Source organism: Schistocerca cancellata, chromosome 4, assembly GCF_023864275.1.
Source record: "Schistocerca cancellata isolate TAMUIC-IGC-003103 chromosome 4, iqSchCanc2.1, whole genome shotgun sequence".
NCBI lineage: Eukaryota > Metazoa > Arthropoda > Insecta > Orthoptera > Acrididae > Schistocerca > Schistocerca cancellata.
The window spans coordinates 59,097,313-59,124,271 of record NC_064629.1 but is presented as its reverse complement, the minus strand read 5'-3'; the positions used below and the strand labels follow the sequence as shown (position 1 = coordinate 59,124,271).

Here is a 26,959-nt window from a genome sequence, read left to right as displayed (position 1 = left end):
CCCTTCCCTTCCCCCGCCCTCCCCTGCCCACATAGGATCTTGCTGCTGTGTAATACTACCTTTACCAGCATCAACTAATATCGCCTAGTTCATAATCTTTTTGGCTAACCACATTCTGACTCATAATTATTCTTCATTTGAAGGCGATATCTTCAAACAAAACCATGGAACTGACAAGGATACCTACATGGCACTGTCTCATGCTAATTTGTTTATGTGCCACCTAGAAGTATCACTTCTATCCACACAACACCTAAAACCACTTGTCTAATTTGGATTTGTAGATGACATCATTATGATCTGGACCAGTGCCAAAGAAAGTCCCTGATTTTTTCTCTAGAACCTTGAGTCTGCTCTAAAATCCACATCATCTAGCCCTTTTGAGCTCAACAAGCTACCTATGTAGATGGTGACATCTACCTCTCAGGCTCATCCATGTCAGGCACCAACTCCACCTCCTCTGTGCCAGCTGTTATTTGTTCCACATTAAGAAATCCCTAACCTACAGCCTTGGCAACCATTGGCAGCCATGGGTGGAATTTCTCTAATGAGAAGCAAGGTTTAGCACATAACCTTACCAGAGACTTTACAGGCATAGAGTATCCTGCTCAGCTAATTCAGAACTGATAGCCCTTGCAATTTCTTCTTATGATACAAACAAACTCATATCCAATGCCAAACACAACTCTGCTCATCATCCAGTACCATACACACACTGAAAACTCAACAAAATCCTTTGCCAGGGATTTGAAGCCCTATGATGAAGTGTGGCCTATCCACCACTCAATGTATTAGTAGTATTACCCAACCTTTGTAATATCCTATGACATCACTGTGCTAACTCTGCTCCAGGTTTTGCACAGTGCATAGGTCATGTGTCCAATTCCCCCAACTACCACCTCCTACCATAGTCAAAGCACAGCCATTTCCTATTCTCAAAAAGGTAGGGTGAGGTGTGAAAATAGCAAAATTATATTTCAGTTGTTCTCCAATCACTGTGTAGCATGCTATATGGGAATGATAACTTACTAGCTGTCTATCCACACAAGTGGCCATTATCAACTCCCCTCACCCTCACTGTCTCACATATTGCAGTCTTTTCCAGTAACCATGCACCTTTCCATTCTCCATACTCCTGTCAGCCTGAGCAACCACTCAGAAAGTCATGTGGTTGTTTGTGTCAGACTGTATACATAAAGCGGTAGTTTAAAAGTTAGTCAAATCTCTGTGTTGTCACATACTTCTATGTGCTATGCATCTATCAGCTATATTGTTCCACACTGTTGTTTATTGCTTCCATCCTAGAATTTCTGTCATTGAAGACACATTAATTTTAAAATGCCTTATCATGCAAAATGTGATATTCCCTTCACGATGAAATTAGACTATTGCCATTGTATAGTGTTGCTATGTCACTGAATTTCAGCCTTCTCACATATGATATGCCTTGTTTTTCATGAGTATGTTATTGATAAATGAGTTCCATGAATTGTCATACTTGTGCTGGAATAGTTACATTGAACATTTCTACAGTATAGTGAATGTGAATGGCTGATATTTATTGTGCTTGTATATCACTCCATGAGAGGAGTTTTTTGTGTTGAATATCATAGTAATGGAAACTGTTTTATATGAAGGAAAATGTTGTTCCACCATCAGCAACAGCTGTCATCAATCATCGAGTACATCCAGCTCAAAGAGTGGCTGATGTAATTTCTTATGACCGTGAGATAATTGATGATCCTCGTGTACACATTCGAGTCAAAACTTCAAGAGAAGCTCATCCTGTCTCTCCATTTGACCGTGATTGCATTCCCTTTCAGATGGTAGCTACAAGTATAAAACAAGTTTTTCATGATTCCATTGTTGTACCAGGTAGGTAGTGACATGAATACCTTCTGCTTTTTGTGTTACATTAGTATACAAAATTATCACTGCTGTTTCAGTTATTTTACAACGATTTCCATTTTCTATTAAGGCTTAATTTTTTAGTTAATTATTTGTTCCCATGTTTATGATCTGATACACTGGCTGTGTGGTACCAGTTCGACTATTCTAGTAACACACTCCACACACACTCATCAAATTTGTGTAGCTTTGACAATGACAACTGAACCAAAATACACTGTATGAAGAAACTGTGTCAAGGTGTAGAAATAAAATTCTGAAGATGGCCCCCTAATATCTAAATCTGTTCATGATCACTTTAAGCATTTTGCAGCTTTGACTGAAATAAATATTCAGTTTTAGTAAAGATTACCTTTCCAGTTAGATGAATGATCCAGTCCCTAAGCATTTCTTGGATAGCAGTGTCATAGTTACCCTTTTAATTCACTAATATCTTTGCAGTAACTGCCAGTTTAAACTATTTCACGTCATTTGAAATATAATTAATTTTTACCTCTCCTTCCTATAACAAAAAAATTCCTCATTAATCAGAAAATGCAGATTATTTTATTCTCAACATTTATTTTAACCATGTATTTAGAAACAATTTTCTAAAGTTCTTTCTCTATCAAAACTGCATAAGCCTCTGGTTCTGTACTCCAATAGTGTTCAAATGTTAACTATAGTTCAGAAAAGAGAGAACTCTAAACACAAATGTTTGTCACTGCTGATGACTGTCACAAAATGTGAATGTACTGTCTTAGTAGGAAAGGTGTACACTTTACTTTGAATAGGCAAGTGTTTCATAGGTACTGAAAACTACCAATAGGGCAAGTTGTGTTTGTACTTTCATTGGAAACTAATTGTATTCTGTTGGTGAAATTTACTAAGTAAAGTCAGAAACACTCCATTTTGAATGTGTTTTATGTAGTCTAATCCTTGAATGCTTTGAAGCATAAATATGCCACATATTGTCATTTAAAGTCTTTGTTTGCTGTTCTGAGATATGATATGTTCATCATAGTCCACTACCGTGTTGACCATGGGGTAGTATTCTATAACAAAACAAATATCTCAAGATAATTTTTTGCAGAGTTTGTAGCTAAGCTATTTGTTGAATAGCCATCAGTAAATGAAACAATAGTTCATACAGTGACAAATTTATAGTGAAAGAGAACAACAAAGCTAAAGATAAATATCTAAGCAGAGATATTTTAAATGGAGCTGAATGAAAATGCTAACTGAAATAAAGAAGAGAGAAAACATGCCTAATAGATACACAATTGCCTACTTTAAAAACTAAGAGCCCTGGGTGTGAACACTAACAGGTGATTATTTCTTGTACTGTGGGCTCAGAGCACACTCTATGAAACTGAAACATAGAAACCTACAGTAATCATTATTTCACCTGAATCTCAGTGGTCTTGGAGGAAACTGTTGGAATTTTACTCAAGTTTGGTAAATTGAGTATCAGTATTAAACTACTTTACTACACCATCTTGGTGGAACTGTTTGCATGCTGTAAGAGTTACATATATGTGAAAACATCTGGCCAAATGTTAGAGCAGAGTGAAAACAAGACTCCCTATAAATGACACAATGGGTTTTTGTCCAAATTTTGATATCAAAACACAGTGTGGGAAATGGGCAAATGTGGTATCAAATTGACTAGCTTGAGAGTTCAAGAACAGCTATTCTAGCTATGTAAATGAAATGTGGAAAAGTTCATCTCTTCAAGACCTAGCCATTTTGCACGTGAAAAGTCACACTGGTGTGATATTTAATTGTCAAAATGGTTTCCTCCAAACCAAGTACTAGATTCAAGATGTTTTGAGAATAGAGGACACTAAGAAAGCAAATGAGGTGTCAGTAAGATGTGAATGAAACTTGAAAAAAAAATGTGTAAAAAGTCAGCCAAATGTTTTCTGAAATGTCTTGTGTAACAGTAAGAAATAAACTGGATTAGAGAAACATTTTTCATGCCTTTTAATGATTCTTCAAGTCACGTACAGAAAGTGAGGTGCTTCATATGTTACACTAATCTATTTTATTTCTTACTTTTAGACAAATCATTTAACAAAACATTTGACCAATTTTTTCCAATCTTTTTTGTTAAAGGGATGAGGTGCATTTAATGTTTTATTTCAGAAGAACCTTTTTTACTACTGTACATTAAAATGAGAAGAGAAGATAACATGCTGTCTGTAGGACAGATGACACCTATAGGTAGAGAGACCAAATAAATGAACAAAATAGCAATAAAAATAAACAGCAAACAAAAAAGACAGCAAATTTGAGTTTAATGCAGATTAAATTGAGTACAATAAACTTTTGGTCTTGCAGCTTTGCAGGTGCAGAGATTGCTGTTATATTACATAGTTGTTTTTCCACAATAATTTATTTAAATTTAAATATAATATTAATGGCACCACTCACTATTTTACAAAATAAATATTTTATCATTAACAATTTAAGACACTTTTGTGGCTCTTGAGATGTCTACATTTTCTGTTTGTACATGATTTTATATGTGAATGGCATGTTGATGAGTAATAGCAAGAAAATTGTAGGGCTACATTTGTTTCATGTTGCTTGCACCAAATTGATAAAAAGGAAAACGATGTTAGATCAAGACCTAGTGAATAGTGGGTGGTATTTTGTTTATGATGAAACAATGGTTTCATCCAAAGCTACAAAGCCATAAGTCTTGTAAGGTAACTCTTCGAGTGGAATGCAAGAATGTATGAATTATTGTTTGTATGATGTAAGAATTGGTTTATTGTGTACATGGCTGCCAACAACTTAGGTTAAACAAATCCTACCAACATGTAGCTGTGTATCATGAGAGGTGGGGACAGGAATTCCATTAAAGCATTGATGATATTATGTGTACACCAACATGATCAGTCCTGATGCAGAGGTCTGGTATAGAAGTCTCTAAGACTACAGTCTGTTTTTTTATAAACTGAAGTGTACAGTCAGTCAGGCATAGTGAAGTGGCATTGTACCCAATGATTTTTGTGTACACACAAGCAAATGGAAATTTAAGGGATGCTCACAGCTTGCATCGGGTCAAGTACATTTTTAGGAGACATTCAACACATACTATTTTTTTAGACTATTCAAATAATTGAGTTAAATAAAACAATTGGCGCCATAATATAAGGACTGAGAAGAAAGATAAACTGCATATCTGCATATCCCCTGGTTTGGAATATGGGGTTTGTGATCACACAGACAAACTCCTTCAATCCGCACTGAACTCATACCAATTTTGGAGCTACTTTTGTTTGCCCCAGTGTAGTGCTGTATCATCACTTTTCACCTTCTTGTGTATGTCCCTTTCTTCGATGAAGACTGTTGGAATAGTCATGTACAGTTGCCAAGAGCTATCGACACAGAGTTGTAATGAACATGTGGATATTAAATAATTGTTTATAAGGCTCTTATTTGCTTCCTGTACCCCTATCTGCACCAGAGCACATTGTGTTTCTCAGGATCATAGTCACAACATTGTTGGAAGACATCCTGCTTGATCTTCATGCATTTATATGGTTCCAGTATGATGAAGCCCCAGTACATTTTGTACCTTTTGCTCATGAAAATCTACATCAGACATCCCTTGAAAGGTGGATGGGAAGAGAATGTCCTATTTCATTGCAGTCTCATTTACCTGATTGGACCCCACTTGCTATCTTCTTGTAGGTACATGTGAAAAGCCTTGTGTCTGAAACACTTGTAAAGACTGAAAAACACCTCTTGGAAAGTAGTTTTGCTGGCCATGATATTGTTCAAACATCAGAGCTGTTTGGAGCATGATGACAGACCTCTGAGTAACAATGTCATGCCGGCATTAAAGCTGAGGGATGTCACTTTGAGCAAGTATTATGAAAGTATCATTTTGTGTAAGTTATGCAGATAAGTAAAATTATTACAAAAATATGTCTACATGAAATTTTATCATCATCAATGGACCAATGGTAAATTTGAATTGTTATCTGTTTTGCTTCTAACATTTCACTATATCATTTCTGTACCATGGTCGCATAACTCTAATTATACAGGGTGTGGCAGAACCAACTAAGCAGTTTCTATTGATTACCACTGGGGCTGTGGTGGGGGTAGGCAGTTGCACGTGGTCTGCCTTTGTTCAGTCATGGACCCCATTTCAGTAGCCAACATGGTCTGGACCAGTGCACATTGTAGTTTTGCCATTCATGCTTATTATGAAAACATCAGATCTGTGAACGCTACACAGTGAGCTTTTTGGTGACAGTTCAACATTCCACGCAACATTGCCATTCCTAATGCAAACGCTATTCAGTCCTGGGTACAGCAGCTGGAGGAAACATTCTCCTTAAGTGACAGTGCCGTGTGCTGTATCACAATTTGGCATGGTAGGCCCTTACTTTTTTGAGGTGGAAGGAGTGACCATGACAGTGAATTCCACACATTATGTTTCAATGTTGCAAACTTTTCTTGTACCCAGAATGGATGAGAATGTTGAATAACATGGACTGGGCACTTGTGGTTCCAACAGGATGGAGCTACTGCTCACACAGCTCGAATTTCACTTGATGTTTTGAGAGAAATGTTTCCAGGCCACCTCATCTCTTTGAGGGGTGACGTCGGTTGGCTTGCAGAGTCACCAGATTTCAGCATTTATGACTACTTTCTTTGGGGATATCTGAAGGAAAAGGTTTTCAAAAGCCACCCTCACACCCTGCCAGAGTTAAAAGAGCAGATTACTGACGAAATGCATGTCATACCCCACAATATGTGTGCAAGAGCCTCTCGAAACTTAGAGGATCATCTACAACAATGTATTGATGCTAATGGCCGCCATCTTGAGGACATTATTTTCAAAACTAAATGACTGTTAAATGGTATATTGTACTAATTTAGAAAATAAAAACATTTTTTCTCTGTACATCCAGATTTACTTTTTATTGCTCCTTAAAACTGCTTAGTCAGTTCTTCCGCACCCTGTACATCGTGCCCTTATTTATTGTTTTTGAGAGTTAATACAATCTTCATAGAAACACCTCTGTATTGAACTAAAGTGGTATCTAAATTTTTGTCAAAGTTTTAAATCTCTAAATGTTTGCTTTCTAAATTCAGTGAAGTTGAGTAAGTTGAGGATCTAGCATGTAACATACATGAGCTAACCCCTCCCCACCTTTACTTATACATAATTCAAAGACAACATTGCATTTACAGTTATTTTCTCTTCAACCAGTTCTTCACTTATTGTTGCTGTGCTACATATATTCTGTTGATGCTAACCAAGGAATTTGAGACTTCACCATACCAGCATATCACATGTTAGCATTCAAATATATGTCCAATCAAAAGCAAAGCCCTCTAAGGGAAACTGATTAATTGTAAGAAAATGAAATGTCTACAGCCTACCTTGTGATATCATTTATTGTGCAGCTACAAGTTTCAGCACTTCAATGCACCATCTTCAGGCCGTAGTTGATGTTGAAGGGGTTACCACGATCCATATATACACTGCATCAGTGGCCAACTTAACTTGTTTATGCAGACTATTTGTAACTGGCGTGTCAGCACTCCAACCATCAATTCAGCTTTGGTACACCGAAGTATCAAAACTGGTAACTACACCATAAACAAGATCATATGGATGGCTGTAGGCATTTTATTTTCTTACTGTAGTGAATGACTGTGGTCCCCAAGACCTCCAGTCAAAAGGATGGACATATAAAACCAGTGATTAATGGTAGTAACAGACATATCATTTTCTATTTAGTGCATTGAAAGTATTTGAAAAACATGATGATGTTCACCATTTTCTAGAAATTTATCTACAACAACAGAATTGAATTGGACAGCCCTAGAATACTAAATAAGTCAGTAGAAGAGCAATACAACAGTGATTCTGCATGGCATGGATTTGACAAGTCCTTGATAGAGTTCTGAAGGTACTTATCAACTGTTGTCTACACACAGGTTGTACAATTCCCATAAATTATGGGCTGGTGGTTTGTGGCTGCAGATCTGGAACTTGATACCATCTCAGATGTGTTCCGTCGTGTTCATATCAGCCAAATCTGGTGGTCAAGACATCAATGTGTATTCACTACCATGCTCTCCAAGCCACTGTAGCCTTGTGACCTGGACAGTAATTAAGCTGGAGAATGCCATCACTGTGGGAAGACACATCAAGCATGAAAGGATTCAGGCAATCCACAGTAATGTACATGCGGTCTAGAGCTATTACTGTGCTTTTGATTACCACCACATATCCCATGGAAGCCCGGTCAAATACAGCACTGCTCCCATCAGCTAGTATCTGTAGTGTGGTGCATGTTTCAAGCAGTTATTAACCTTGATTACAGTGACTACAGCATGAACATCAACCTAACATAACAAGAAATATGATTCGTTCAATCAGATGACACATTTCCATTCATCCATGGTCTAGTCTTGATGGTCATGTGTGCAGTACTGTCATTATTGATGATGACATTGGGCTATGCAGGGATCATCAGCTGTAGAGCCTCATGTTCCACAATGTGCTCCAAAACACTTGTGCCTGCACCAGCATTGTACTCCTGTCATCAGCTCTACCCCAGATATTTGCCTGTCACACTTCAGAGAGTGGGCAAGCCTCCAGCCCCCATGTTCTGTGGTGAAGTGTGGACATCCAAAATCTTGTCACCCACTTTGGGTTTCACCTTCCATCAACTGCTTTTCACAGATGCTCATGACAGTAGCATGTGAACAGCTGATCAGTGTCTCCATTTCCAAGATGCTTGTTCTCTGGCACTGGGCGTTAACAATCTGCCCTTTGCTAAAGATACTTGTGTCATTGGAATTCCCCATTTGCAGTCTGTATCATCACTATAATCATTCCCTATTATCTCTGCTTCATTTATAGACTTTCCTTGCTGTGTCACATGTCCACAACACCACTAGACTGCATTCAGTGTTGTGGTGGGCAGTGGTCTCAATGTTTTGGCTCACCACTATCTCTCTTTACCTTACTGCTTATGTATATACAAGTGGATCCCTGAGGCAGTTATGACCTGCAAATTCTCTAGAACTGGACCTCCAGAAAACCCTACACAACACCAAACATCAGAATTCATTGTGTATCAGTACTAAGGTGGAAGTGCAGATAAGATTATATCATCTGCAGTATTGTGGCCAATATAACAATAGGGGCCTTATAGATATATGCAACCCTCCACAACCCACCACCCATCAACCCCATGCTGCAGCCTGCTGTCTTAAGTATAACCGCATTAACTGCCAACAACTTGTCATAATTTTACTTCCTGCTGATTGTGCCATGATTTTCACAATGTTGACAACAGTCCATGTTATATTTGTTCTTTGAATTTCATTAGCATAAGATCAGTTGGTTGGTTTGGGAGAGTGGGCCAGACAGCAAGGTCATCAATCCCATCACATTATTCAAGTATGGGGGAGGAAGTTGCCCCATGTGGTAAGTCTCCTCAGACCCACAGTTCTGGGTGACTTTCCCAAAATCTACCTCTTTTTCTAGACCTCTCCAGACCTTTTCCTTCACCCCTCTTCCTTCCTCTTCAACACTTCTGCCTGAAGAAGGAGCCACTGGCTCTGAAAGCTTGCCTAATTATAAACTCCTTTTATGTGTGTGTTCTGCCGCCACTTGATGAGTAGATTTTTTATCTATCCAATTAAATTATTTTGTCAAAAATTGATTGTTTTTGTTAACATATTATGCAGTATGCACTAAATGCAAAATCATAGCAATCTCTATTTTTCATTGAAAACTTTTATGAATTTTGTGCAGTGTCTTACTTCCACGTAAATATCACAATAACTATGGCCATTAACAAAATGATGGACACATCATCATGAACCTGACGCATAAAGCTACAAGTAAAGCAAAAATGAAATTTTTTATCGAATAATTTGTGTAAAATTGTTTGAGAAAGGTTGCAGAGCATATGCCTCACTTCTGCCATCGCTGAACGGCTGTTTGGTAGACACTGTTGTCCTCCCCTCCCAAACAAACAAATGAACTCACCCAGCACTTTGGATGAAAATTAGTCACTGTGCATCAGCCACTTTACCCTGTACTGACTACATATCTCGATTTTTACATGCTCACTCATGTAATATAGCCTACCTTCAGGAGTTAGTTATTCATATAATTTTTTGTAGCCTGTACGTAGGCCACCAGGATGAAGCAGTTGAAGTCAGTGGCTTGTGATGAACCAGGTGACAGAATTAATTTCCAAGTTCCTGTGTTCATACTTATCATGTAACATTTAAGAGTTCTGGAAGTTTTTAGAAACTTCTTATTATGAAAATTTTCAGATCTGAGAAAATTCATTGTTTGTTTTCATGCAGCTTTTCACCATTCAAGAAGCTTCAGCTCAGTTCACAATTTATTTCATGCTTGTCAAATAAACCAGCTTTCAGTAACAAGGATTGGCTATTGTTAACATCCCTACTCATATTTGGCACAGTTCTGATGAATAAGTGACATATTTTAATGAAGATGATGCTGGATACTTCAGAATTTTAATGGGGCTATGACTCCAATTATTTTATAAAAATGCCACCACGTTCATGTCCAGCATATAAATGAAAGAACTGTGCTGCTCTTAATAACTGCTTAGTTGAGATAGTAGTGGCCAAGAAAATGTCAGTGAACCAGCTGCACAACAGGTGCCTTCAGGAGATGTTAGTGAGGAGCCAGTTAAGTTACTGAAGTGATTCAATCAACTTGCCCAATACAGTATTTTCAATAACATTTTTTGCCATCTGTGTCTACTCTTACTGGGATCAACAATGGCTTGAGATAGCTAGGAGCAATTTCAGATGAAAATTAAGAAAGCTTTTAATGACAGTCAGCAGCAGATTTTGTCTGTAAAGAAGCATACAGGCCAGTATTAGGGGGGCTATGAAATTGTTTACACAGGGAATTTTTTCATTGTGCCTCACAAAATATGAAAAAAGGCAATGTTGTTTCACTTCTAATGAAATATGCTGCTGCACTTCTTCTGCAGAATATTACCAAAACAGAAAACTTTATCAAGTGGTCTCAGTACATCAAAAAGCAATGCATCAGAAAATGTTATGTTTCAAGAAGTTTGACTGACTTCAGTATATAATACATATGGCAAATCATCCACTACTGTAATGAATAAATATTTATAATGCTAGGTAGAATACCTGTCAGTGCAATTTTAAGTATGAACAGTGATACTTCAAGAGCACAATATCACAGTGGTTTAAAAACAAACACAAGGATGCTTACTGTCAGCTAAAGACTCCCATGGAGGGATAACTCATCACTGATAAAATCCCACTCACTTCTCCATTAACAAACGTCATTGTTGTAAGTTCCATCATATGTAAAAGCCATCAAGGGCTTAGATATCGAAGCAGCTATCAAACATCTCTAACTAGTAGACAGGACACTGCATAGAAGCAATCACCATCTAATACCGTACAAAATAGATCATTTATGACCAGCAGCAATTAAGTATTTTCAAACCTCATTTACCCCCAGGACATCTGGAGTCACTTCTACCTGCCATTGCCCCATTACATTGGTTTGGAACTGTCCTCTTATGGTGTATCCCCCCCCCCAAAAAAAGGATGGACAGCAGTTTAATTAACTAGTTTATGTTGATCTTACCAAGTTTCTAACAACAACTAAAGTTCCATAGTTAATATATAATTCTGAAACATGGAACACCGTAAAATGATCTCTAATCACGGAACGGTGTTACCATGGAATCTGATGTCGAAATTGATTTCTTGTCATATTTTTTTTACAATTTGGCGGTTGTACACATATATCATCAACAGACAAATGATCTAATTAGATTTTGATATCTTTATGTATAATGACACTGCATCGATATGTGTATATGATACTGACTGTTGTGACATCTAAATTCAACACAATGAAGCACTATTCTTTCTGCTTAATGGCTATATTACCTAAATGAGAATCTTATTACCCAAAACTGAAGGTATTCAGGATGATTAAATTCCTTAATTTATTGCCACTATTGAAGAATTACTGTTAGCCACTATATATGCTGGACACTTAGGGTAAGGACTGGTGGCACTGTAATGTGAATCACCAAACTGTAGATAATAAGGTAACTTAATTTGGATCCTTACATCTGTGGGAATATTTGAGCTATCTAAAAATTAATAAAATGCTACTTGGGCTGTGACAATACTGTCACTACTTGTCATACATCACATATAAATTTGAATATTACAGTCATACTCCAAGAAGCCAAATGTACCGGGATGTTATATGTGTCCACTACATGAAATTTTATTACAGATCTGAGGTCTACATTGATGACATGTTTTACTACCAAGAGAACATGAAGGCATGTTTGTTGATTTAGAAGTCTCATTGAATGCAGCTACAACTCTGTCTCTGTGTGTGTGTGTGTGTGTGTGTGTGTGTGTCTGCTCTACATGCCACCTTACAGCATGTGGAGGAGGGTACTTTGTTTACCATCATAATTTCCCTCTTTTTTCTGTTCCAGTTGCATGTAGTTTGTGGGAAGAGGTAAGCCTATAAGTGGGATTGAGTCTCTCTACTTTTAACATTTTCTTTTCATGATATATACATGGGAGGAAGCAATGTATTGGTTGACTCTTCTAGAAACATATGCTCTCAGGACCTTAACAGTAGACCATATCATGATGCAGAATGCTTCTCTGGCAGCATCTGCCATTGGAGCTGGCTGAGAATCTCCATGACACTTTCATACTTAATAAATGAACCTGTGACTAAACATACTGCTCTTCTTTGGATCTACTCTCTGTTTCCTCTATTAATCCTATCTGGTATGGATCCCACACTGGTAAACTACTTCCTTTGATGATAGGCTAAATTTCCTGAGGTTTCTTCCGATGACTCTGTGGCATCTGCCCTACCCAAGATTAATTTTAAATGGTTTTTTCCACTTCAGATTACTCTGCACACATCTTCACAGATATTTTATGGAAGTAACCACTTCCACAGTTCTGCAATTATGTAATCATGCAGTAAAGGGTCTTTCTGTCTATATTTCCACAATACATTACATTTTTCTTATGTTGAGGGTCAATTGTACACACTGCTCCAAGGGTCATCCTCTGTAGGTCTTCGACACTTTTCTAATGTAGTGACTTCTCAGTAACAAATTTGTCTATTTCCTTGTTTGTTGTCCATATAAAAATAAGTTTTTGGACATTGCCATAGATTTTAGTTCACATATACAAAGCTTTGTTAACATACATAAGTGCACTCATTGATATAAATAGTGAAGGTCAGAAATTATTACTTTTTGTTGCAAAAACAAACTTGCATTATATACACTGTTTTACAGAGAGATATTACAACTTGAAACATAAATGCACACATTGATATAGTGTGTGAAGATCAGACATTATTATTTTTTGTTGAAAAAAAAAAGTGTCTTATATACACCATTTTAAAATGGAATATTACAACTTGAAATCTTCTACTGAATAAAAGCTTTTCTCTATTAATAAATACTTAAGTTTGTTCTTTAAGGTATTTAAATTAGCGGGCTTGAGGCCAATGGCAGTCTGTTATGAAAGGTGTGGACTATAGCCTGCAGTCTTTTCTTTTACTTGCAAATCTGTGAAAGTTTTCCATTCCCCGTGTATTGTACCTATGTACATTACTTTTTGTTGGATTATATTCTGGAATTTGTTTCAGAAACATTATTGCCCACAGGATGTACATAGAGTAAAAGGCTAGTATTTTATATTTTCTGAAGATTTCTCTACAAGGGTCTCTCCTGTTTACCTTAGCTACCACTATTACCTCCTCATTTGTAGTCTGAAGACCCTGTCTGTAAAGACAGTTGGTGCCCCACCCCATATCTCAATCTGGATGTATCACTCCAAAGTGTATTTGTCTGAATCTAACATGGTTCAGAAAGGTTGAGACCTATTTCAATAGATACACATTTGTTCTGATTTTCTTACAAATATGGTCTATATGTTCTTTCCTTGTAGGTGTTCATCAACAACTATAGCCAAAAATTTGTGTTTGTTTGTGTAGCTAAGAGCCAATAGAGGTGTAAACTGAGTACTATTTAGGCTCTGATTATAGCTAAGCATAAATTGCATTGTCACTTTCTTCTCTTTATTTACAAGTATCTTTTTTGTAGTAAGATAACTCGACAGAACATTATAACTGGTGTCACTACTGTTTGTAGTAGTTTACACATCATGGCCCCAGTCGACAAAAGATATTTTATCAGCATAGCTTACAACCTTGCAGTCTTGGGGTCCAGTCAAATCATTAACATTCATAAGAAACAGGAAATGCCCCAGTATACTTCCTTGAGGCACACCACATTGAAGTATCTTGTGTGTTGATTTGATTGTTACCAACTGTTCATTCCTTTTATAATTTAGCTTGATAAACAGTTTTCTGTCTTTCAAACAAGAGGTAAGTAGTTGCAAGGCTACCCCTCTCATCCTGTATGCTTCTAATTTATGTAGCAGATCTGTATGATCCACAGTATCAAAACCTTTACTCATATCCAGGAAGGTGTCTGTTACCTTGTCTCCTTCATCTACCTTGTTCAGTATTTCATGTATAGGAGTAGCTACTGCTGTTACAGTAGATCTTCCTTTTCTGAAACGATATTATAGATTGTTGAATAGATTATGCTTAATGAAATATGCCTTAAATTGTTTTAAAATTACCTTTTCTAGTTATTCCCCAATCTCTGAAGTTAATGATATTGCCCTATAGTTTTTCATAACACTTTTTATTCCCTTCTAATATGCCAGTAGGATTACCACAAAAAGCCTCATGGGACTTCTAATGTTATCTATATTGTCAAAAGTAATGGTCCTGTGACATTCCCTTGGGGCATGCCTGAAGTCACTTTTACATCTGAAGTCATCTCTTTGTGCATAATGACATGCTGTGCTCTGTTTCACAGAAACTCTTCAATCCAGTCACATAGTTTGTCTATATTCCATACACTCATATTTTGTTCATTAGGCAGCATTGTAGAACTGTATCAAACTTCTTCGTGAAGTTGAGCAACCTGGCACATGTACCTGGCTTCCTGTATTTACTGGTTTCTGGGTCTTGTGGATGAATAAAGTGAGATGGGTTTCACACAATCGCTGTTGTTACCGGAATCCATGTTGATTACTACAGAGAAGATTTTTTGTCCCCAGAAATGTCATAATATGACATCAGAGATATATGCTTATAGTTCTGTGCATTTTTTCATTGAATCTTCTTGAAAATGGGAACAACTTGTACATTTTTTCATATCATTAGGAACACTTGCTCCTCTAGAGACCTAAGGAATACTGCTGGTAGAAGAGGGACAAGCTCTTTCATTTGCTCTGTGTAGAATCAAGCTGGTATCCCATCGGGTACAGTGGCCTTTCCTCTGTTGAGTGATTTCAGTTGTTTTTCTATCTCTTGGTCCTTGGAGCTGCACTTATTCTGAGTATGTGACGGCATGATTAGGGAGCAAATATGCCCAAGTTACTTCTCAGAAAAGAGCTTTAGCAAGATTCAGACTTAAGATGCTATAGTTAGCTCTGTAATAGCAATTTGCTCTTTTCCAAAGAGGTTAAATAGCATTGCAGCCTCGGCCACATATAGTGTGATGTAATGTTTAAAATTCCTGGCTGGCAATGGACAGGTCACAAGTTTGGTTCTACTCTCCTAACATTATTTTTAATGTATGGTTTACAAGGTCCAGAAGAGTCTCTAAAACCATATTTAACTAAAATTTAGATGACTTTATAAAATTTTATATAGTATGTAAATGTGAACACTTCATTCAAGAGGCAGTTCCAATATATGTGTTTTCATAGTGAACTTTCTTTCAGTATTAAATTTGGACTATCACTTATTTCATATTTATTTCACAGTTCATATGACTATGTGGTGATAATTAATAATTTTTGAGAACATCTAGAACTTATTCAAAGTCAGTAAAAACTCAAACAAGAAATATTGTAATGAATGGTGTAGTCAGAAAAATTCTGCAGACGTCCGACCTGTATTTTAAATATGCTTTCTTACCTAACACACAAAACTGTATGCTTTATTCTGCAATATTTATTTCATTAGGCTAGTGTAAACGTAGGGAAATAATTGTCATGCATTGATCTTCCAAGATCAGACTATTTTAAGAACCAGAATTGTAAATAAAACACTAGATACTTTAATTTTTCTGTTCGTGTTTTCATGTATACAGATATACAAGATTTGTGACTTTTATTTTCAGGTGTTTTCATTGCTAATACAGATACTCGCTGGTACCTGGATCTTACAGCAAATCTCTACAGATTTCTACCAACAATTGTAACACCAGCGGATATTACTCGGTACCATGGAAATAATGAACGGATTTCCATAGACAGTTACCATCAAGCAATTAATTTTTATTACAGAATAATTAAGAATTCCGATCTACTTATTAATGTAGTTCCAGCATCAGTCATCAGTAATGAAGAGAAAGAGTTATAAATTTACAGATAAATGTCATGTCACAGCACATTTTGTAGTGTTCATTTTTCTTAGCATGAAAGTTGTGGACTACAATTATAGGATTTACTTATATTGATCTCACATAAAAAGTGTCTATTATTTTGCTGTTTAACTTCCTTAGACAGAACTCTATTAGACAAATATATGTGACCAGTAGAAATCAGTCAAATCTGGATATATTAGACATGTAAAATATGTCATCTGTCCATCCAGTAATGTTTCATCAATAGTTATTCCACTTTACAAGACTTCGACAGACTCTCCTTGTAACAAATAATGTCATGATGCTGAGCAAAAGCAATTTCTGTTCAGAACCCTTGAAACTATTACCCCATAATATATACATACGTAGCACACAACAAATAAAAGGGCAATATGTATTTCTCATCTGCAACAGCTGCAGGGCCTTAAAGCATCCAAGAATTTACAATAATTGCTAAGATGACTGTAGTAATAGACTGCTGTACACTATTTATCTTGACACAAAGATGGAAAGCACATATCTGCAAGTTTTAAATTTTAAGACAAACTATAAAAATGTTAGACCATTTAGTGTTTAATTCTGGGATTTGGTGTGATATTTCTTACTTGGCTGTGTTGTTGCTTAATATAAGCTATAATGGAAAGGTGCAATCCATTTACATCAAGACATAGAAAACAATTTTAGATTTTCTTCTTCTTTCATTTGGCTTTTTGCTAACGGTAAGGAGGTTCTTATGTAGACTAAACTCTCTTTAAAATGCTTTACATATGAAGTGGAACTGGCTATAATTATTTCATATGTGTTACTAACGTATTAGTAATGTTGCATGCAGCGATTTTTAAATCTATAGTGAATATTTGTTTCATTGACTTTTTTCATGACATATGTACACACTGAATTTCCTGTTTATTCATCATTATATTGAATCAGACATGTATTGTGCACTCACTCAATATACAGTTGGTACTGGATGCAAGTCTGTTGTATATCAAGTCCAGCATCTCCTATATTATGTTACTCTATGCATTATTCAGAAAGCACTTTCACATGCAGGGCACAAACGACGTCTGTTACTACTTGCCTTATATTAGTGGTGGGGAGGTCTGCAGTTCATTTATTTTCATTACTTATCTTGATATTTTATCAATGCTTTTTACTTCAGACTTTACACTGAAGTACTTTAAAAATGGGACACTGTACTTATTATTTATTAAGTTAAAACCCATACCTGAGAATTCATTTTGAATTCACTAAATTTGCAGTATAATAAAATTATTGGTAAATCCTATCAGAATAGCTTTGAAATGGAACCATGGCATTTTGGTGCTCTTTTGAAGACACAAGTTGGAAAAGAATAATAATAGAAGGCACTTAAATTTGCTCTGAGGTTGTTTTAGTTCATCCATTCTCTCCCTTTAGTTATAGACCATTTTAAGCATCACCATAACATTGCAGTTGCATAAACAAAGATGCAGACTTATTTTTAATAAGATTTGTTGTGCTGTAGCAGTTATCAAACAAATTTAATAGGAAAATGTATAAAGACATACAAGGAAACTATTTTTATATACTTCCATCCATGACTGTTAATGTTTTAGAGTAATTTCTCATATTATATCTGTGCTATGTCCAATGACACCAACTTCACTCCATCTCACACTTTATATTCAGTGCTCAATGACACTATGTATGACAATCTTTTCTTATATTTCATTGGTCACTTGTTTCTAATGACCACACTGTTGATGGGATATTAAACTCTTATCTTCCTTTCTTTCATTTCCACTGGTCAACTGGTTCTTATAACATGACTTGAGTGTACATTTAACTATGGCTTTCCCTCATTTTATGCCAGCTTATATAGTTTCATGCTCCAGTGCTGCTTTCTACCTCAGGCACAATTACATTTAAGGAAGCTATTTTCACTGCTTTCTATTTTCACTCCTTCCTGTTTTTAGTGGTTCACAATTTTTCTTCTGGATCTCTGAACCATTGCCAAAAATATCATAACAGGGGAGGGATTGGGTGGGGGTGGAGGTGGGGGGGGGGGGGGGGAGGTATCTTTTGCTACAAACTGATTGTGTGTTACAGAGATTTGGTTCTCAGTTTGGCCCCTTTATGTAGCAACTGCCTGAAGCATAACTGGAAGTGTTCGATACTTTCTCTAACATAATGTACAGAACTTTCTAAAATCTTTTTCTTAGCTTTTTTAGCTGTAGGTCAGCCTAATTATTGCAGAATATATTGTATGAAATAAGTATTGCTTATACATTGACCTTTATTGGTGCTATAGTCAAAGCAATACTAAGGGTGCTAATAACCATGACACTGAGTGCTCTAAACCTAAGACCAACCAACTAAAGTGGCATCCATCAGTGCATCCTGCATCTTTCATGTTTATTTCATGTTTAATATAGCTGTGGTCAATTTATGGAAATGGGGAGTAAATCAGTTGCAACCAAAATCTGCTTCTTCTTTTGCAAATAATGTAGTCATTGTGCTAATATCCAAAATCAGATGTATCTTTTGAGCTCCTTGTGGCGTTAAAACATTGACAGACAGGTACCTGAGGATCAGAGGAAGTGGGCACCTTTCAGAAGTATGACTCTTTTACCTATTTGGGGATAGTTTCTTGTAATACATGTTAACTATAACGCTTTTTAAGTGACTCCGTGCATATTAGAATTAAACTTTATTTATACACATTTATTTCTAATCATCATTTCTTTACCATGAAATAGTATCAATACCCAAAATATATTGTGCATGAACATTTTTCCATTTTGTGCTCTTTTAATACAAAGATTTTTTTGAACATCTATTTCACATCATTATGAGGAGGAAATTGATCATAAAGTTTATTCATAGCACAATGTGCCAACATTCTGAATAATACCTCTAAGAGAATTCAGTGTCTTTATCATACAAGCCAAATAAATTTAGCCATTTCCTATCAGCTGTTCAAAAATCATTTCACACATATCTAAGAATTTTTTTTACCTACTGAAAGAGCTAGCTTGAAATGTGTTGACCCAACATTGGCAAAATATGATTTTAACTCTCAAAGTTGTTTTGTGTATTTTGCCCATTTAACAAAGACAGTTCTGTCTGAGCCACCCTTGTGACACCATTAATGTTTAGTAGTTAGGTAGCATACTTGTGTTTTACAATATTTATGAATTGCCCTTCTTATGGCTGAGTACATAATTTGTGATAACGATGTGAACAAATGTTATGGTTGTGGTGTGCTTTATTCAGTACATGACTTTTGTTTAAACTGTGAAATTTATTTTAGACCTATCATCATCCAGTAATGGATGTATGTGTATATTTTTTAATCTGTAAGATGCATGTGCAATGCAATGCATCCTATTGGTATCTGCTTTATTTGTATCAATTTTAAAATAGTCAGTCTAAAAAGTATTTGTATTTCTTCAGCAAAGTTAATGTTGTTAATGCGATGTTAACAGCATGGAATAGCTGTGATAAAATAAAATAGCTATAATTTTTCATGAATCAGCAAAAATGTTGATAAATTGCCTTATTTATTTTTATGGATGTTACGTGTAGCAATGTGATTGTGTGTGCAAATTAACTATATATCTGTGTATATAAAACAAGATTTCTCAGTATTTTGTTATTGTCAGCACTTAATAAGCAAACATTTTTAATCTTTTCATTAAATTTGTACGTGAATACTCAAAGAACATTTTGGCTCTATTCTTTCTTCTGTATATCAATGATATTTCAAAGTGAATTCTGAGGTTCCATTGTTTTTGGATAATGTGAGATTATACACAAGCTACATTTGTTATGTTCTGCCTGACACAAAATAAATACATGAAAAACTTCAGTGTTTTTTTTGTTGTTTACTTTTCATTGTTGCCACACTGTCTGTGTCCTATGCTTGCTTCAGGCAGATACAGTGAGTACATTATTCTTGTGGTTTTGTACAACACATTAAATTCTAATTACACTGGTTTTACTACATAACTATAATACACCTTATATGTAACTTCATATTTTACAAAGGTTCACTGCAAAACTAAACCTTTTGTGATGCCAGCGAACTCACTCTCACTTCCAGATTGTTTTACTGGAATGTAATGTGCTGTACAATAGCCTCAGTTACAATACTTCTGTCACTACTTGTCACTAAGTATATTTGCAGTAATCATTTTCATTATGTGCCTGACATGCATACAACATCCAGGGCTTGGGGCACAAGCTGAGAGAGAGATGCCGGAGGTGTCCAATTGCAAGATTAGTATGCAGTACATATCACAAGTAACAGCAAAAACTGACATGAAAATGTATGACAGAAAAGGGGGAGGAGGAAGAAGAAGAGGGCACCAAATGACTGACTGATTTTTATTTGGTCCCCTTTGTTTCAATTATATACAGTGTATGTAATTCACTTGTGTGGAAAATTATTCTCAGACCAGGTTGATTGATTTTAATTTGGTGCCATTTGATTATATTATGTACAGTGTGTGTAAGTCACTTGTGTGGAAATATGTTCTTAAACTGGTCCTGGTTATATATATTCTCATTATGCAAGTATCTTTTTTATTGCCTCTTATTTGTTACCTATCTTGTTAAGTGATCAGCCCTTGCTGCAGATATTGCAAATTACTCTTAAAATAAATAAATATAGTGTGACATATGTAAATAAATGGAAAAACCTAATATCATTTGATTACACAATCAAGCATCAGTCATTGGAGTTAGTCACAGCTGTCAAGTACCTAGAAATATCTGGCCTGAGTGACGGGGGTGTCATGGGAAGGGCAGATGCCAGACTTATATTTAAGAAGGGTAATTCCAAAGGAAGTGTAATTCATCCAGGGAGGAGGCTGGTTACACAGTAGTCATTTGGCCAGTTCTTGAATACTGTTAATTGGTAATGGGCCATGACCAAGTAGTATTAAAGGGAGAAATAGAGACAGCCGTAAGGAGAGACAGGATCTTTGTCATTGGTTGTTAAGTTAATGCAATATTGGCACAGAAATCCTAAAAAAGAAACTCCACTGCGAGAGTCTATAAGAAAGATGTTATGTACTTCATAAACCCTTACTGTCAAAAGTCCAAAATCTCAGTCCAGTGTGACATTATTTTTGGCCCTGAAAATTCCAGTATATAAAGAGTAGTACTGACAGTATTTGCTCCTAAACACCATCTGTGAATGGATAGCAAAGGAAAAACTTATTTTGGTACACCATATACCTTAAGCCAAACACTATGTTGAGGTATGTGGAGTCCAGATGTAGCTGTAATGATGATAAGTAAGCAAAATCATAGAACCTTAATCATCAGAGACTGACATCACTTCTTAACCAATAGAGACAACACAAGTTGTGGTGAAACTTACAACTAAATTAGCATATAATACAGCACCTTTGTCATTACAGTATACCATAAAATACCAAGACAGGTAAAAATGTGTCTGACTGTGATAGCATTCACAGTCATTTGGTCGTTTACTTAATGAAATTTTTGTCACTAGTGCACTAAATTGTGATATTCACATTTATTCATTGCCTCTAGACAAATGGAGTAAAGTTCACAGAGAAATAAGAGGGTATTTTCTGTTCAGTTTATCATGTCTTGCAAATACTACAAGCTGAAGTCATCAATTTTTTACTGTATTAGATAAAAATATAAGAATATTAGTTAAAGTTTAAAAATGAACAATGTGCAAAAGCCTATCCACTAAACTTGGATTCTTATACTTACATGCCAGTACATTTTTTTTTCTTTAAAACAGGATGTCCAGCAAAGGAGTCTCTGATTTCAAATTAAATATGTATATCAAAAACTAAGATCCATACATGAGTGCAACAAAAGATATGTTTATCAAGAAAGCTGTAAGAATTTTATACAGATGTTTCAAAACAGTTCAAAAGGCTGCTAAGAGGTGGTGCTGTATGCTGTGCAGCTCTTACACTATCAGTGTGCATAATTAAACTCAGTCTCTGCAAGCAGCCTTTGCAGTCACATCAGAATTTTTTCAAAATGTCCACCATTTGCAGTACAGAGATGGTGCAAATGAGAAATGAAATTTGCCATCACATTCTGTACTGTTTCAATGGAAATGGATTCAGATACCACACAGTTTGTCAATTCAAGCTCATCCAATGTGATGGGATGGTTCTGGTAGACAGTGTCTATCAATGCGCTCCACAAAAAGTATTTACAAGGAGTCAGATTGGGCGAATATGCAGGTGAATCTGTCCCTGCACCTGTAAATTTGCAATAATCCAATGCAATGACTCTATTCTGAAGTATTTATGAAGAAAGCAAACCACCTGTTTGGTGTGATGATGTCTGGTCCAATCTTACATGAACCACTTGGTGCCTGGTTGATCCTCCAATGCTAGTTGTGTGGCAACAAATTGTTCCAAAATAGCAACATAACATTCACTAGTGGTTATTTCTTGCATGAAAAAACAGCCAATAATGCCTGTGCTGCCTACCACAGCCCAAAAAGTAACTTTGGGAGAATACAATGGTTTTGCTTTACACAAATGGTGAAGTTTGGCACCCCTAAATCATCAGTTTTATTTATTCATGATGCTGTTCAGGTGGAAGTGTCCTTCATCTGTGAACTATGCACAACCAGCATCATATCATTCATTATCAATCATTTTGAGAATCAGGTTTGCAGAGTCAGCCCTCTGTTTCACAGGTCATACAGGTATGACCTGGTGGTTCGGATTTTGAATGGAAACGTGTAGCGTCTGTCTCAGTATCTTCAGCATGCTGCGGCACATCAAACCAGTCTCTGCTGCAATTCTTCAGATGGATTTCCTTGATATTTTCGGGAGTAATTACAGCTTGCCAGGTGCTAACTTTCCCCACTAGATCATCAGCCAAAGTGCACGTCTGTAGGAATTTGGTGAAGAACTTGTGAATGGTTTTTGCATCGGGTCCTTTTGGAGCTGCACTTTGTTGCTGTGGGAATGTGTTCTAACCTGTAGTATTCCAGTAACAGAAGTATATGTTGTTAAATGAACTACATGGTTTGAGCCTCTTTCTTTGGTACACTAACCTCCTTTCACGTTTCAATTGTGGAACAGATCACTCTGAGCTGGGGTGCACTATTTATAGGCACTATGTATTGTCATTAAAACACCATCTGTTAGCAGTTTTCAAACTATTTCGAAACTTCTGCATAAAATTTGCACAGCTTTCACAATAAACATACCTTTTGTGGCATTGTTTTGTCAATCTTAGTCTTTGGGATATTTAATTTTGAAATCAGGGACTCGTATATGACAATATGACCCTATATGACAAAAATAGTCTGACATACAGGAACTCATTACAAGATATAAAATATTTTCTCCATCTATTATCCAACAACCCTGTCTAATGTGTAAAATAGTGTAGTGTTGTTTGTAGTGTCAGAAAACTTTGCGACAAGTTTCTCATAGGAATATTAAAGAGAATTTTAAATCTTTAAAGTTTATAAACTAAAGGAAAAGAACATTACTTAAGCACCTCGTATAAATTATCTGACTATTTTGGTTTAAAAGGCTATCAACAGTGAGTTCATTAGGTATTAGAAATGGAGCACTAGTTCAGCTGGATAAGTGATGAGACAAAGAGGGGGGAGGGGGGACTATCAGTTACTGTGAGGGGTTTAAAGTCCTTTAATAAAACACTCTGCTATTTCAAAAGAAGAGCATAATTCTGTGTGTACTGAGGTATAGCCACAAATAAGAACAAGTGCTAAGTGCATAAAATAAGTTTATTTAGTAGTTTGTGTTGTCACAAAATTTTGAGAGTATAACTGTGACAAAGTGTGACAGTAGAGAAAATAATAATCTAACTGCAATTTCATTTAAGAAGTTGCTTATCTACAGAAGACATAACGAATAAAGTGCTTGATAATGCCACTCTAGCTAAGTTAGTCTTGCAATAATTATGCACATCTCCAGTACCTTTCCCAATTTATGGTGGCTATCATGCCAACACTGTTTATCAAGCTGAAAGACACCAAGTGTAATGAGCCACTATACATAGATCTAATACATTACTCCAAGAAGAATAAGGGAACTTTCTCAGATCATAATACAATGGATGATGAGCTGATAGCAGAACCTAGTTTACAAGCTCTCTCCTTAGGTCCCAGTTCCAGCACACCAAAATAGAAATACAGCTGGACACAGCACAAAGGAAGAAAGGCATTTTAAATTACGCTGATTACACCACTAACTTGTGCCTTCTGATATATGTAAATTATATATATCATTGTATTAAGTTTAATAGAAATGCATCAAACATTTGTAATGTGTAGCATTGTTTTACTCCACAATTTTTTTTGGTGTGTGTGTGTGTGTGTGTGTGTGTGTGTGTGTCTCTCTCTCTCTCTCTCTCTCTCTCTCTCTCTCTCTCTCTCTCTCTCTATATATATATATATATATATATATATATATATATATATATATATATATATCCGCTCCCGGGATTGGAATGTTGGAATGACTCCTTACCCTCTCACCCACATCCTTTCGTCTTTCCCTCTCCTTCTCTCTTTCCTGATGAAGCAACTGTTGGTTGCGAAAGCTTGAATTTTGTGTGTGTGTTTGTGTTTTTTTGTGTGTCTATCAACATGCCAACACTTTCGTTTGGTAAGTTACATCATCTTTGCATGCCTCTTCAGGAAAAGCTGATCCATTACCTTATGAAATATTTTTTGTGAGATGTGCTCCTCAGCACTAATATATTTGAAGAAATTCATGTTACCATGAAGACAACTATTCTAGTAAATAATGGTTAATTAATGACAATTTTTGTGGGACGTACCATTTTCAACTCAATGTAAAAATACTTTATAATAAAAATATATTGTTAGAATAGGTTAATGCATAAAACAGCATATCCAAGATGACAGTTGTCTTTGTCAAGACAATTTATGTCAAAACCTGCTGAAATGTTGTCATGTATGTATGTTTGTTGTCAGCATCTACATCTCTATTAACATAGATCTACCATAGTTGTACAGCGTACATCAATGGGTCTAACATTTGCAAGTGGACCACTGACTAATCTTATGTACTTTAGTTACATGAGTGAATGAATTTTGATGAAGTGTTCTTCATTGTTCTGACCTGTTGGCAACATCTTACATCATTCAGAGAGGCTTTAAAAGACCAGGAGATGCTTCTCTTGACTTCTAAATAAGGTATGAAGCAGGAGAACATTAGATATCAAATATGTAAGGGAAATATATGATGTGCAAACAAAATTGCAATTTCATATGAGAGGAATGGCAAATAAAGTGGTGTCCATTACTCTTACATATATATTTAGGTGACAAGTCATGTAATAGCGATATACACATATACAGATGACAGTAGTATAAATATTATGAAAAGAAAAGTTGCTACTCACCATATAGCGGAGACTCTCACAATTACACCTTTTGGCCATTAAGGCCTTCATCAGCAATTGATGACAGACACACATACACACACGGACACTCACACAAACACAACTTGCACACACGACTGCAGTTTCAGGCAACTGAAACCACACTGACAGTAGTAACATGAACACAAGGTATAAAATGGCAGTGCATTTCCAGCACTGTCAGTTGTACTCAGGTGACTCATGTGAAAAAGTTTACATTGTGATTATTACCACACAATGGGAACTAACAGACTTTGAGCACAGAATGGCAGTTGGAGTTGGACACATGGGACATTCCATTTTGGAAATCATTAGCAAATTTGATATTCTGTGGTCCACGGTGTCGAGAGTATGCTGAGAACACAAAATTTCAGGCATTACCTGTGAACATTGACAATGCAGTGGCTGACAGCCATCACTTAATGACTGAGAGCAGTGGCATTTCCGTAGAGTTGTTGGTACTAACAGACAAGCAACACTGCATGAAATAACCACAGAAATTGATGTGGGATTTATGACAAACTTGCAAGCTGGTAGTGGTTCCATAATGGTGTGGGCTGTGTTTACATGGAATGAATACACTGGGTCCTCTGGATGTTTGGCTACTTTGGAGACCATTTACAGCCATTCATGGATATCACATACTCTAACAATGGTGGAATTTTTATGGATTGAAACACGCCATGTCACCAGGCCACAATTGTTCATGATTGGCTTGAAGGGCAGTTCAAGCAAATGGTATGGGCACCCAGATTGTCTGTCGTGAATCCTATAGAACGTGTATGGGATGTAATCGAGAGGTCAGTTCATTCACAAAATCCTGCATTGGCAACATATTCTCAATTATGAATGACTATTGAGCAGCATGGCTCAATATTTCTGCAGGGTACTTCCAATGACTTGTTGAGTGCATGTCACATTGAGTTGCTGCACTACGTCAGGGAGGTGGAGGTCCGACATGATATTAAGAGGTATCCCATGACTTTTGTCACCTCAGTGTACATTCATATCACTTCCAGACACCCACAAGAAACTAAAATTAAAATTTATTTTTCCATTTTGAATTATTGCACATTATGTAACTGAATATGGTACGTATAAAATTTATTTTCATTGCATTCAGCAGA

General features: G+C 36.2%; 1 protein-coding gene across 6 annotated transcripts in view; it reads left to right on the top strand.

The window, feature by feature from the left end:
- Window positions 1–18,421, top strand: part of LOC126183431 (N-fatty-acyl-amino acid synthase/hydrolase PM20D1-like) — a 291,898-nt gene extending 273,477 nt beyond the window's left edge. For all 6 annotated transcript variants that reach the window (XM_049925409.1, XM_049925407.1, XM_049925406.1 and 3 more), the window contains 2 exons: window positions 1,638–1,875; window positions 16,170–18,421. In XM_049925409.1, coding sequence (XP_049781366.1) covers window positions 1,638–1,875; window positions 16,170–16,411 — 480 coding nt within the window. In that variant the 3' untranslated portion in view covers window positions 16,412–18,421. The remainder of the gene's footprint in view (window positions 1–1,637; window positions 1,876–16,169) is intronic.
- The last annotated feature ends 8,538 nt before the right edge of the window (window positions 18,422–26,959 follow it).